The following is a 13,510-nucleotide window of genomic DNA, read 5'->3' as shown; positions in this document are numbered from 1 at the left end:
AAGCCTGGATGAGAAATTGGTGAGGGGAAGGAATATTATTGTATGTAGCTAAAGTGGAATTGATCATGGTAAGCAATAGTGATATGTTGTCCTGCTTGTAGCTCCTCATACTATCTCGGTAAATTTATATATATATATAAGTGCACTCTTGATTTGCTATAACAACTTTTCTAAATTTATATATATATATATATATATATATATATATATATATATTCATCAAGTTTGCCTTTATCTTCAAGTTGTTTTAATTTCTGGTTCAGTTTGTCTTCTAATTTCCATTTAATAGCATGTGACATGTTCTTGATGTCATTTGATATATAGGGAGTGTAAAAAATGCAAACACTTATATATTCACAAATATTTGTTTGTTGCATTTTTTTATACACCCTATATTTGATATAGTCATGTAATGTCCATGCTCATTAACTTGATATAATTTTAAAAAATGCATAAGTCAATATTGACCCCCATCAGTTAAAGGTGGAGATATGCTTTCCTAAAATAGGCAGAAGTTACCATATTAGTGAACAGTCTAGATTAGAGCTCGGCCATTGTTGTTTATTTCCTGCTGATACGGTATAATCTATTTACATGACGTACGACCCATAGGGCCTGAACCAGATGCTACAATTAGCACCTGCCTAAAATTGCAAAATTATAAAGAATTCAATTTGTGAATGCCCTTTTTTAGTCAATTTATTAAAGTGTTTGTTGATTTGTTTTGATTTTGTTCTATATAACTGCTTACCATATGTATAATACAGGACTGGATTGAATACTGGTAACATAGAGGATACTCTGACTGCCAGTGAATCAGATAATAGTGATGTTGGTAAGAGTGGTATAAGAGTTGATAACAGTGAAATCTTAAAAATAGAACCCTGGAGGAAGAGGTATACACAAAAATTGAAGGTCATGAAAACTATGGTGATGTAAACAATGAAAAGCAGGATGATAGTCGTAACAACCTTATAAAGGTCAAATTATTAGAATGGCACCAGATAATGTAACCACCCTTGAGTTCTGCTTGGTTTCAACCTCAACAGTCACTGTTGACTTGTTGCATAAATTACATGGACCAATGTGCAAACAAAGTGGGTGTGACTGAGAACTAGAATTTGAAAGCAGTTTTTTTGGCACATGCCTTGTTGTTCATTGGTCAATGTAGTGCTGCTCACTTTTGTGGAAGGTGGTCTGCACAACCACCATGTGAATACATTCGTGCTGGCAATTTGCTCTTAGCATCAGCCATACCATTATCTGGAAACTCCTACACAAAGATAGGATTTCTGTGCAAATTAACGAAAAAACCAATACCAGAGTTTATATATTGCACCTGCAGTAAATGATTATTGGGAAAGCTTAAAGCATGGAAAGAGTGGGAAAATAAAGAATATTAAGCTCTGATGGACGAAATGATACCACAGGCCATTCCTAACAGTACTGTACATATTCCTTTGCTGATATGGACCAGCCTCGCACCCACATGCTTTGAAAATTTTGAAAATGGCATGCATGGGCGTTGCGCAGCTGCATGGGATGACACACGAGAATAAGGGGTGTTGAGTGAAAAAATTACAGGAAAGCGCCTGGCAGAATTTGATTTCAAGATGGCAGCTTTGTTGGAGCAATATGAAATGAGATCCTTCATATTTATAAAGAAGTGTATTAATGCTCTCTGTTTAAGACCTGCATATAGTAGACTTATTGAACTTCAACAATTTAAAATGCCAATAGCAGCATTCACAGGGACTGCAACACAATATACACAGCAACAAATTGTTGAAAGATTAGGGCTATCTGAACCAGCCATCCATCAAGCTTGCTGTAATTGAAGCAATTTGTCATTTGCTGTAAAAGCAAAAAGGGACAGGCATTCAAAGGAGGATGTTGTTGATTATGTGAAAGAACACCACAACAACCAATGCGGTTTTGATTGATTGATTGATTGATTGATGGACTTTATTTAAACAGGGTAACACATAACAGTTAGCATAGCTACTGACAAACCTGTGGCCCTATAATAAATATATAGTACAATACTCTTGTCTAAAACTAATTTATAAAATATTATTATTTAAAAAAGCATAGTGGCCTTTTGTGCATCTAAAAGGTCCTTGTAAAAAGTACGCGTAAAACATCTAATAGAAGCCTGGTTTCTAAGGCTAGTCTTTAATGCATTCCATTTCTTTGCGGTCCTGACTGCAAAAGTATGTCCACCTTCTGTTTCACGCTTATATTTATGAGTTACTAGATTTAGATTATTATAACGCGTGTCTCTACTATGAGTGTCACAATTTCTTACTAAGGAATTACAGATGTACATTGGAACATTATAATCATTTACTCTTTTATAGATTAAAGTATTACGTTTAATAAGACTTTCCTTATAAAAAGGTAGCCAATTTAGTGTATTAAATAGAGTTATAGATGGCATCTTTCTATCTACACTTAAGATGATTCTAGCAGCCCTCTTTTGTAGCTTAAGAATGGACTGCTTAGACATATTACTACAAGAGTCCCATATCATGCTACCATACATGAGAGTAGGCTTTATCACACTTGTATAAAACATTTCACGCTGTCGCTGCTTTAAATAGTGACTGATATGTTTTAAAAGTCCAAGACGTTTCGAGATCGTTTTTGAAAGTTCATCTACATGCGGCTCATAGCTCATAATCGAGTCTAGAGTTACGCCTAGTAATTTCTGAGAGGTGACATTGTTTATTTCCCTACCATCAATCTTTAACTCTAGGCCCTGACTTGTACAATTTTCTAACTTGCCTGCTATTTTTTTTCCTGTAACTAACATTGACTTTGTTTTCTTAATATTTATGCACATTCGATTTTGATTTGCCCATTCATTAAGATTAAGTAAGTCACTAGTTAAATTTTCAGTCATATGAGGAATGTCATTATAATGGGCATTTGATGATAAAGTTGTATCATCGGCAAATATGTCAACCAGGGAATTTCGTATATACAGAGGTAGATTGTTGACAAAGAGCAAAAACAAAACAGGGCCCAAAACCAATCCCTGAGGAACGCCTTGCTTGACTTTAAGTCGTTCAGAAGACAATCCGCCTAGAGTAACGGTATTGTGTATTGCTTCTCAACAAAGGACACGGTTGAACTTGCATGTATCTTTAAATCAAAAGGCATAGCTGCAGTCTATTATCATGCAAAGTTGGATTATTTTGAAAAGGCAAGTAATGCTTTTTCAAAATAATCCAAGTAGTGCCTTTGGCATGGGTATTGACAAACGAGATGTGCGATTTGTAAGTGAAAAGAGTCAAATATGGATTGCATTGAAAACCTTTTAAGTTCAACAAACAGAAAATTTACCAAAAATGACGGAACGATTAAGGTATTAAAATTTCTGCCAATTTTGCTTGGTTTGCGAGTTTCTTCAGTTTACCCAATTAGCCTTTCTCACGATGACGAATATGCCACCATCTTTGGGGTACTTTTTCTCAAAACCACAAGCGCGATACCTCATAACGGCCACAGTCTTTAATTTTAGGCTGGAGTTATTCTTCCAATGGTCTGTTAATTCTAAAAAAATTGCTTTTCACATTGTTATAACTTCTAAAACCCATTTGAAAAAATTGAAAGTACCCCAAAACATTATCGTGAGAAAGGCTAATTGTGTTTATCCTATCACTTATATATTCGTGAACCAGCAACAGGGCCACCGCTAGAAGCTTAATTAGGGGGTGTATATTCATACATTCATGTTACAAATCAGCATAAAAATAATTGCTAAATGTAGTATACATCAAAAGAAATGTTGGGCATAAGACAAATATATGAATATACACCCACCAATTAATATTCTAGCGCTGACCCTGACAAGCGATGCTAAACTTTTCTCAGTCTGCTGCTTTTGCTTGTTGCCACAAAATATTAAGTAATGACACATTTGACTATGGTGTTAGGAAAACTGGAAAGATAATAATACCTTAAATAGTGTGGCTATCTGCAACCAGTAATCTGTCTACTGTATATATACGGAATGCTGGGAAACTATCATGTAGCCTCTGCTGAAACTACTCCCTCACTTTTTTCTCTCCTTTTTCTTTTACTTCAACAAAGGTTTTCGACACTGGTTTCATGACATCTGTAACACCTTGTAAAGGATATTGTAATGGGATTCTTCTATTTTCCACTTTGAAAAAAACATTTTTTAAGCAAAACCATATTCCTTTTAGTTAATCTGGAAGGGGTGTTTGCTCTTTGTGTTTGGCTGTTGGGTGGTGATCAAATGCTAGTGGGTTAGCGTATGCTGTGTGTGCTGAACGAAACAAATTGAGACTGCCCATTAGGCATGTTTGAACAGAAGTATGACCTGTAAAAATAATTGCTGGCGAGCGCAGCGAGCCAGCACACTAATCTGGAGATTGGCCGCGTACGCCTCGGAGTCTGGGCACGTATATTGAGGCGAAATCTCGATTTTTGTCATTCATTCTGGCGAAAACCATATATGGTATGCATTCTATATATGGAAGTTACCTGCGTCTGCGAACCCCTGCAAGGTTATTTCCATCATATTGCCTGCAGGGCAAAAAAACTGGCTTCGAGCCGCGCCGGTATTGTCGGGAAGAAAGAAAACTAAATATCTCGAAAAGTATTTAGGCTAAAGACCCCGGAATACCACCAAACGATAGAGCTTGAAAAGACAATTTAAATAGTATCAAACATGCTTGATATGCGAGAAAAGGTTGCATGTGGGAGCTGTCGGCTGCGCTAACAGGCAGGAGTAACCCGTAGCTCAGCTGATAGCTCTCGTGTGCTGCAGGCTTAAAATGCATGCGATTTATTTATTATTCAATATTACACATCAAAGCAGCCTAATCTATAAAATATTGCGCAAAATACAAACTGAAACGGTTACAGTGAGTTAGTACAGTTAGTTCACATTTTCAGCATTATTTTCAGATCTTTAGCGTCAAAATCGAGCCTTTAGAGGATTTTTGCCGATTTTTTTTATATAAACATGCATGATGATATGAATTATCACATCACCGGCAATACTATTTCACAATAATACAACTGAATTACGAAAAAAAAATCGGGCAAAAAAAGCCGAAAAACTGACTCCAATTTTACGTCCGGAATCGATTTTTGGGGTCAAATTTACCCTAGCGGGAGGGTATCATAGAGTTTTGTCGCCTTTTCCAACCGCATGACAACATTCCAAGCACGTAGTAAGCACGCGCTTAACTCAAGTGAATATTATGGCGAATTGGCAACATATCAATCTAAAAAAGCATGTGTCTACTGAGGATAATTTCCTTCTTAAAATGGTTCTATTTTTATCAAAATCGGTCAAATGAGCTAACCACTTTAAGATGCCATCTGATCCGATGACAATGAGTTTTAAGATTCAATACGAATGGCAGTCATAGAAAGTTTTCGTTTTTGCCACTTCGTAGGCAAACGGCAAGTGAACGCTGAATTTAACGATTTCTAACGAAGCACTCGTTTTATTGAGCGGTTTAACTTGCTTGAAGTCACAACAAAGGATGATTTGTGTTGATTTGTATTTCCGCGTGATGACAAGCGCACGACAGCCGCCCCGAAAACCCGCCACCCACATCTTATAATAGCCTTCAATTCTCACACTTGCAAGCAAAGCATTGCGGGCTCTGGGCACACTGGAGACGAGATTGAGTATTACTATTATTAATTGAAATAAAATCCCATCTCGCCACAACAACACAGTGCTTCGTTAGAAATGGTGGCCAAAAGGAAAACATTCTGTGACCGCCATATGTATTGAATCTTAATGTAAATGCCTGAATTGGCGGGTCGAGCAGCTCAAACGCAGTTTTTTTTTGCCCTGCAGCCGCAGGCAATATGGCGGAAATAACATTGATGAGTCTATTCACAACTGCTCTCACTCTCAGCACGCTTGAAGCTGCTGGCAGGAGCAAATTAATGCTGTATCAAATACACGCGCAAAAACACATGTTGTCGCAACATTGTTACTGTAACAGTAGTGACACCTAACACTTAATGCACCTATTGTTCACGACAATGTTCACAAATATTATTCATTTGAAAAAAAAGCCCAGAAAGCCTCTATGGAGTAGACAGACTTAGTTTAAATAGCCATTGTTTTTCTTCAACGTGTGATAAATGGACTTGCGATGCCAGCACTTCCCTTGCGATAGTAACTTCTAGTATAAGTTATAAAACAGGGCAACTTGTTACTATTTATTTCCTACTAGTGTAACTTTGTAGTTGTAGATTCAACGCTCCCCGATCACCGCTTTTTCGTCTTTAAAGTACTCAACTTCGCTTTAAAATTTGACAAACGTATTAATGTAACTTCGGTTGCTTCCGTCCTTAAAGAACAACGAAATTTTCCAGAAGTAGAATGAACCGTTCGTCCAGATGTGGCAACCACAAACATACATTCGAACACTTTTTCAACTACATAGTGGTTAGCCGCGCATGCGCAGGCTACCCACAAAAACGGTTTCAAGTAAAAATCCTGCTATTTTAAAATATTATAAAATTATTTAGTAAAGTTGCAAGCACCTAACTGATTTTAAACATCTTGATTTTATCCACTTTAATTGTAATGGGGAGATTCTTGCAGCTTAATAGGTTGCTGTAGTTGCTTACCAGAGACATAAGTCTTCAATGGTCGTACAATTTCTGACTCCTCCACAGTTTCCTAGTTGGACATTTATAGATCAGTACTGATATTTATAGATTGCGATATTTATCAATCAGAGACTAGGAAAAGTCTAATGTTGCATCTTGGGAAGTCGAGTAAAAAAAAATAAGGGACTGCCAAATTGTGTGTCGAAATATTGCAAATTTTGTCGAATAGCAAATGGGCTAATTTTAAAGATATGGCAGAATCAACACAAGAAAATTAAGTTTCTAACACTCGATAAGAGTAGAAACAAGGTTGAGAAATTTGGAGATCCCAAGAAATTATGTATATCTGCATCTAACATTGATGCATATGAAAAGCTGGAAAGAAAAAAGTTGCTGAGAACTTTGAACGCAAGAAGTTCTTGTTGTATGGAATCATCAGCGAAGGAACAAATAGAACTGACAATGAAGACAGTGATTCTAGTTTATTTTACATTTATTTAGGATTACTGCATTGTAACTGGGTGTAAATACATGATTATATACATCTTGTTGCCAAGTGAGCAAAGTCTATATATGCTGTAAATCATTGTAATATCCCTTCAAAATCAGGTTTCCAATTGGTTCTGTTTAATAACCTAATACTTTCAAAATTTTTATTGCAACATAGTATTTTTAAAAAATTTAGTGCATTGAGCTCAATGAGCTGATAAGCTCTTATCTTGAGTGCAGGTTCATAATCCCATATTTTCAATGGGTTTACTTAACTGAGAAATTTTCCAGATTGAACATTGCACTGTTAACAAAATAAGCCTTATTTGCACTAATTATTGATGCTACAATTGTCAAATGAAGAGTCTTTTGTGATTTAATGGATCATATCAGTAAAATCACTATAGTGATAATTGTTGTAAAATATTGCTCTACTAAAACAATCTACCTCGCATTTGGTGATTAACAGATCTTGCATCATATATTTTGCATAAGAAATATTTGGCAACCTCACAACAACCAAATTTGCAACCCCCAAAATTTTTGTGCATGCCTCAAAATCTGAAATTTCTCTGCAGCAATAATCTCTTTTCTGCAGCAATAATTGTTGAATAGATACTTTGAACTTGAGTTTGTTATGATTTACACAAAAACATGGCAAAAAGTGTAGACAGTATGTTACCTCAATCAAAACCCACATGTCAATACAGTGATATTCATCAATAACAATGTAAGTTATAGTTCCATTTGAGTTCATCTTTGAAAATACATCTAACATATCAGGAGATGTAGCAGTCTCTGGAGTAAGGAACAAGAAATTATATTCTGGTGTATTGTACGGTGGCCCATAGGGGACATGCCATAAATATAAAAATATGCCTTCAGAATTTTATATAATGTCTTCAGAATTTTATATAATGCCTTCAGAATTTTATATAATGCCTTCAGAATTTTATGTAAAGACCTTCGGAATTTTATACGATGCCTTCAGAATTCTATATGATACCTTCAGAATTTTATATCATACCTGCAGAATTTTATGTAAGAGCCTTCGGAATTTTATACCATGCCTTCGGAATTTTATATGATGCCTTCAGAATTTTATGTAAGAGCCTTCGGAATTTATACCATGCCTTCAGAATTTTATATGATACCTTCAGAATTTTATACCATGCCTTCGAAATTTTATATGATGCCTTCGGAGTTTTTTGTGATGCCGTCGGAATTTTGTATAATATGCGGAATACGGAGTAACGAGTGCGAATGTAGAGTATAGAGTAGAGCGAAGGATCAGAGTATTACAATATTTATGTAAGCAGTTTCAGCGCTAGGGGTGTGTGTTGTCTGCCCCCCCCCCCCAGTTTGCCCTCGGATATTTTCATGTTATGTAAGTAGTGTAATACTGTTTTGAATACTTTTCTAGTCTTTCCCTCCGAAACACTTCTTTGACCCCGAATTGCCCCACACTCATTTTAACCTGGTGCCGCCACTGTATGTAAGAACAAACAAGGGACGTTGCCTCTTAAAAAATATTTCTGTGCGAAATATGTTCAAATATGATGGATTGCTTAAGAGAAAAAAAATCAGATTGCATCAGTTAAACTCTCCCATCAACCAAATTGTTGTGAATTATGTTCATGTTAATCTCATAACTCCAATCCCCATTGTTTACTCCGTACTTCCGTAGTTCGTTTTTTTCTAACCATACGAATTTTATTGTCTTGTGCATGCGCTCTGCCTCGTGTTTTACACGATTACACATGTTATATTGTGCATAGGGCAGTTCATAGGCGGTTTTATAATATTTTGATATGTTTTGTAAGCACTGTGGCAAATCATGCGTGTCCAACGCAAAATATTGTCATAACTGTGGAAGTAAAGTGGATGAAGTAGCAATAAGTACCCATGTGCAAAATGCAAACAGCGAGCTACCCACACAAGGAGCACAAGCGACCTCAAGTGGGCGGATGTCCTTTACTCAATTTCGAGCGCTTAAGGAAGAAGATCGAACAAAGCATTTCACTAAAAAGAATAGCAAAAAGTTAAAGTTAGATGGCAGGTGCAAAGAATCAACTCAAACACAGTGCAAAATTCAAATTGGAATAATGGTAGCCAAGGAGGGATGTCTACGGGCTAAGAGAGGCAGTAATGCAGCGCTACCTCTAACAGTGGTATCCACTATTACATACGACGAGTTGCTGACAAAAGCAGTACAAAAACATCATCGCTTTAATAAGGACGTAATAAAAGATGACGATAAACAATTCTATTGTCCTCTTTACGCGGACAAAATAAGCCATCAGATAAGCCATCTTGTGGAAATCATCCTGTATTGGAATGGGTTGAATTCCTTAGATTGACGACTTTTATGTATTATATAGGCAGTTCATTTTAAAGATTCAAACGAAGAGTTGCTTAGAAGGTTAGTTATGTGCTGTTAAATACATTTTGGTAGTACTGTAAATTGGTATGAATTATGTGGGGGAGTTTATTTCAAACTCCTTACAAAAAAATGTTTTATATGGGGACCTATATAGGCAATGTTCTAATTTCCTATAGAGGTCTATATATGGGTGTCCCAAAAAAGGAAAACTTTTCAATTCCCTATAATTAATATTGAACTCAAACACTTTTACAGTGCATTATGTGTAAAATTTTACAGGGTGAATAAAAAACCTGCAAACGCCATAATTCTTATGCTGCAACTAATTACACTTTTGGAATTTCAAAATAGTTCCCATGTACATTATTACTACCAAAATAATGCACATAAAGTGAACAAATGCCAGGAAAGTAATTAGTTGCACAGCCTTTAAAATGCTAATGTATGATCTTTTGCATACAAAATTATGGTATTTGCAGGCTTTTTGATACACCTTGTAGTAAAAAAATTACATGCATTAAATTTGATTTGATCATGTGTATGCACCCTTGGGTGTTTTTATGCTTTTTTTGGCATTAATTAGCAGAGTACTGACCAAAGGTATTCAAATTCTAACCGAAGATTAATATTTAACATTTTGCAGATTTTCTTTGAAACCCTGTGCACATTCAGCCATTTATATGACATATCTATACATTACCTATAGACGGGGGGATATCTACCATGGGTATGTGGTAACCCACAATGTTGCAAAGCCACAATTTTCTCAGGCAAATATTGAAAAAAAATCAGTGTAATGTCAGGTAAAATGTGTGTATAGAAAGCCTGTCCCAAAAATTCTCACACAGTACCACCATGTTATAGCTACTCCTATATATTTTAAAATCCATTTTTGTATGCATTTGGTTTTATGGATGTAAGAAATTTGATAGACATTGATAGGCCCCTGTCTGTTCAAATGGTGGTCTAACTCAACCACACCCTTTTCTCATGCAAAAAAAGTCTACACCCTGCCAACAATTAGCCAAACGTTATATGCCCATAGTGCCTATAGAGGCTGTAATTGCCTAATGAACTAAATGAAGCTTATTGAGACCTAGTATATGTAGGGCTATAGGCCAGCCAGGCATATAGAAGGGATTTACCAGCAACACAATTGAAAGTAACTACTTCTCTGTAAGCAAGCCATCAGTCACAAACCTAGGATTTTCAATTTATGGGGGCTCTGAAAAATATTAGGGACCTTAAGCAAATATGATTTTTGTGGACGACGACGACGAGTCTTAATGTGAAAAGTTGAAAAGGACTGGAACTAGAACCCCGTTTTCAGCGCGAAATTTTAAGCTTAAGCAAGAACAACACGACAACGTCAAGAATTTCCCAGTTTTAATATACAAAAAAATCGATGTCATCTTTTAAAGAATTACGGAATTTATTTTTGATTAGCCACGATGAAGGTATAATTGATGATGAAGAATTATTGTTCTTTTTGTCTTTATACGAATCGAAAAATCCAGATTTTCCATACGAGTTTTACCCAGATTTCAACCTTAACGAAATGGATGAAGATGAATGTCTGGCAGAGTTTCGGTTTCGCAAAGAAGATATTCCAGTCCTTGCAGCTCACCTTCAAATCCCAGAACGTTTTGTATGTGAGCAACGTTCAATATGTGATGGTTTGACAGGGCTTTGCATGTTGCTCAGAAGGCTTTCGTACCCGTGCCGGTATGGTGATATGATTTCACGCTTTGGTAGACCTGTTCCTGTGATAAGCATGATAACCAATACTGTGATTGATTTTATATACGCTCATCGAATCACTGCTTGGAATGATGTTATCATGAACCCACAGAAACTGCAAGAGTATGCTAATGCCATTTCAGCTAAAGGGGCACCACTTAATGAATGTTTTGGATTTATTGATGGCACGTTGGTAAGAATATGTCGACCAATTAAGAACCAAAGGGGAGTATACAACGGCCACAAAAGAGTACATGCGATTAAGTTCCAATCTTTGGCTTTACCTAATGGTATTATTGGAAATCTATATGGTCCAGTAGGTAAGTATCAAAGATAACTACTAAATATTACTGGTTAAAATTGCAAAATTTCATACATGATCATGCAGTGTTATACTGTAGGTATTTCAGGATTTAGTTGGGAACTTTCCTAGAATTTCTGAGGTTTTTCTGATGTACAACTGTTCCAGAATAATGGGGGAACAAATTATTGTATCTTAACCCATTATATCCTATACAGACTCAAGAAACACCCCTTGTCAGTTTCATTGCATCATTTGAGAAATGCACTGACATGTCTCTGGCAATCAAACTTCAACCTTTTTTAATTTAAATCCACCTACATTAGAAGAGTATTTTGCATAGCATGTTAAAGAGTAAAATGGTATTGTAAAAAATCAATTACAACTTATAATTATTGTCTGCAGTTCTTTCAATTATCCACAGTACAAACAGTTTGCTGTTAATTAATAACTGTAACATAGGTTAACTTTAGCTGTAAACATTAGTAAATTGTGTAAAGTGTAACAGGTTATTAAACTAAAAAGTTAGCACATTGTCAATGTTACTTTGAACCATTTCTCTCCATTAATGCCATCAGCATTTGGTTCTGCTGTTGTTGTTGTGTCATGAGCATAGCTTGCAGATTTTGCTGATTCTGTTGTTGTTGTTGCATTTGCTGCATCATAGCAAGAATTGCATCTTGTTGTTGTGATTGGTTTTCTTGATGTTCTGCTTTAGCTTTCTCTCTCTCAGCTGCTGTTTCCAACTCTTTTTTTCTAAGATTTATCTCCTCCAATCTTAAAGAGTATTCCTTTTCTGCTTTAACTTGTAGGTAGCTAATTGCATCACTTGTACTTATTCGCACCCTTTTCTTTTTCCTAGATGGAATCTCGTCATTTTCTTCCTTATCATCACCCACATCATCACTTTCACTTTTGCTCTTACGCTTTTTTGTTGTCATTCGTTTCATTGCATCTTCACGGATACTTTCCGCAGTACGTTTCTCCTTCTCAGCTTTGGCTTTGTTATTTTCAGCATCTAGCTCAATTTGTTCTTTGCCCAACGTTTCCTTTTCCAGTATTTCTTCCAGTAAGTTATCTAATTCAGTTTCTTCTACATCAATACCGGATGTCTTTTCTTCATCGTTTAACTTTTGTGCACGTTTTGCTGTTAAAAGACTACACCGATCACGAACAGACCTAGAAGTTACCCTAAACTTTGGATGGTGAAGCATGTTTAGATTTTGTGCAATTTTGTCCCATGTTTTTCCTCTTTCCTGGCTTCTCGGCTTTAAATAAAATGGCTCGCAAACAAGTATTTCACGGCATAGAAGTATATCGTGGTCTTCTGTCCACTGGAAAGGTTTACTTCTGAAAAAAGACAAGTAAACAAAATTTGTATTCATGTTTTTGGGACACTATTCATACTTACGTTGTATTCTTTGAGCGACGTTCAACTTGTTTTTCTGCAGCCACTGTCGCCGTGGATACAATTGTAGGGTCGTTCGAGGGGACGTTGACAGTATTGTTCATAATTTTGACAAAAATCTGAAATAGGAATTGTTTATCATATATAAATGAAATGTAGAACAAAAATTATCTGCGTAAGGCAGATACAACCAACCTAAAAATCGGACATAATACTCACGTTTTCACCTGAACGTCAAAACACTCGATTTGCCGTCGTCGACGAGGCATTGCAGGACGTCAACATTTTTCGAGCATGCGCAACATAGTCTTAGTTATGCAAATTTACTTCTGGTCGTCGTCGTCGTCCAAAAAGTCGTGTTTGCTTAAGGTCCCTATTAGAGAGGGGCAACCTTAAGAAAATTGCTGCCAATATATAGTTCAATGGTTGTCCAAGTCATAAAATATACTGGTCAAGCATGCAGTTACTTTCAAGTTTCACCTTCATGTTTAATCTGACAGAGCTAAAGGTCAATTTACCAACAGTTTTAAAAGAAGGTATATAACAGCCTGGTTCATGTACAGCTGCATTT

At 36.1% G+C, this 13,510-nt stretch overlaps 1 protein-coding gene across 1 annotated transcript; it reads right to left on the bottom strand.

The window, feature by feature from the left end:
- Positions 1 to 12,073: 12,073 nt before the first annotated feature.
- Positions 12,074 to 13,208, bottom strand: LOC114526753. Its single transcript, XM_028548280.1, has 3 exons — positions 13,167 to 13,208; positions 12,943 to 13,058; positions 12,074 to 12,881 (listed from the first exon to the last, which is right to left on the bottom strand). The coding sequence occupies exons 1-3, from the start codon at positions 13,206 to 13,208 to the stop codon at positions 12,074 to 12,076; spliced, it is 966 nt and encodes a 321-aa protein (XP_028404081.1).
- Positions 13,209 to 13,510: the final 302 nt, after the last annotated feature.

This window comes from Dendronephthya gigantea, unplaced genomic scaffold (assembly GCF_004324835.1).
Source record: "Dendronephthya gigantea isolate DGI-Jeju-01 unplaced genomic scaffold, DenGig_1.0 000041F, whole genome shotgun sequence".
Lineage (NCBI taxonomy): Eukaryota > Metazoa > Cnidaria > Anthozoa > Malacalcyonacea > Nephtheidae > Dendronephthya > Dendronephthya gigantea.
This window is presented reverse-complemented; position numbering and strand designations above follow the sequence as displayed.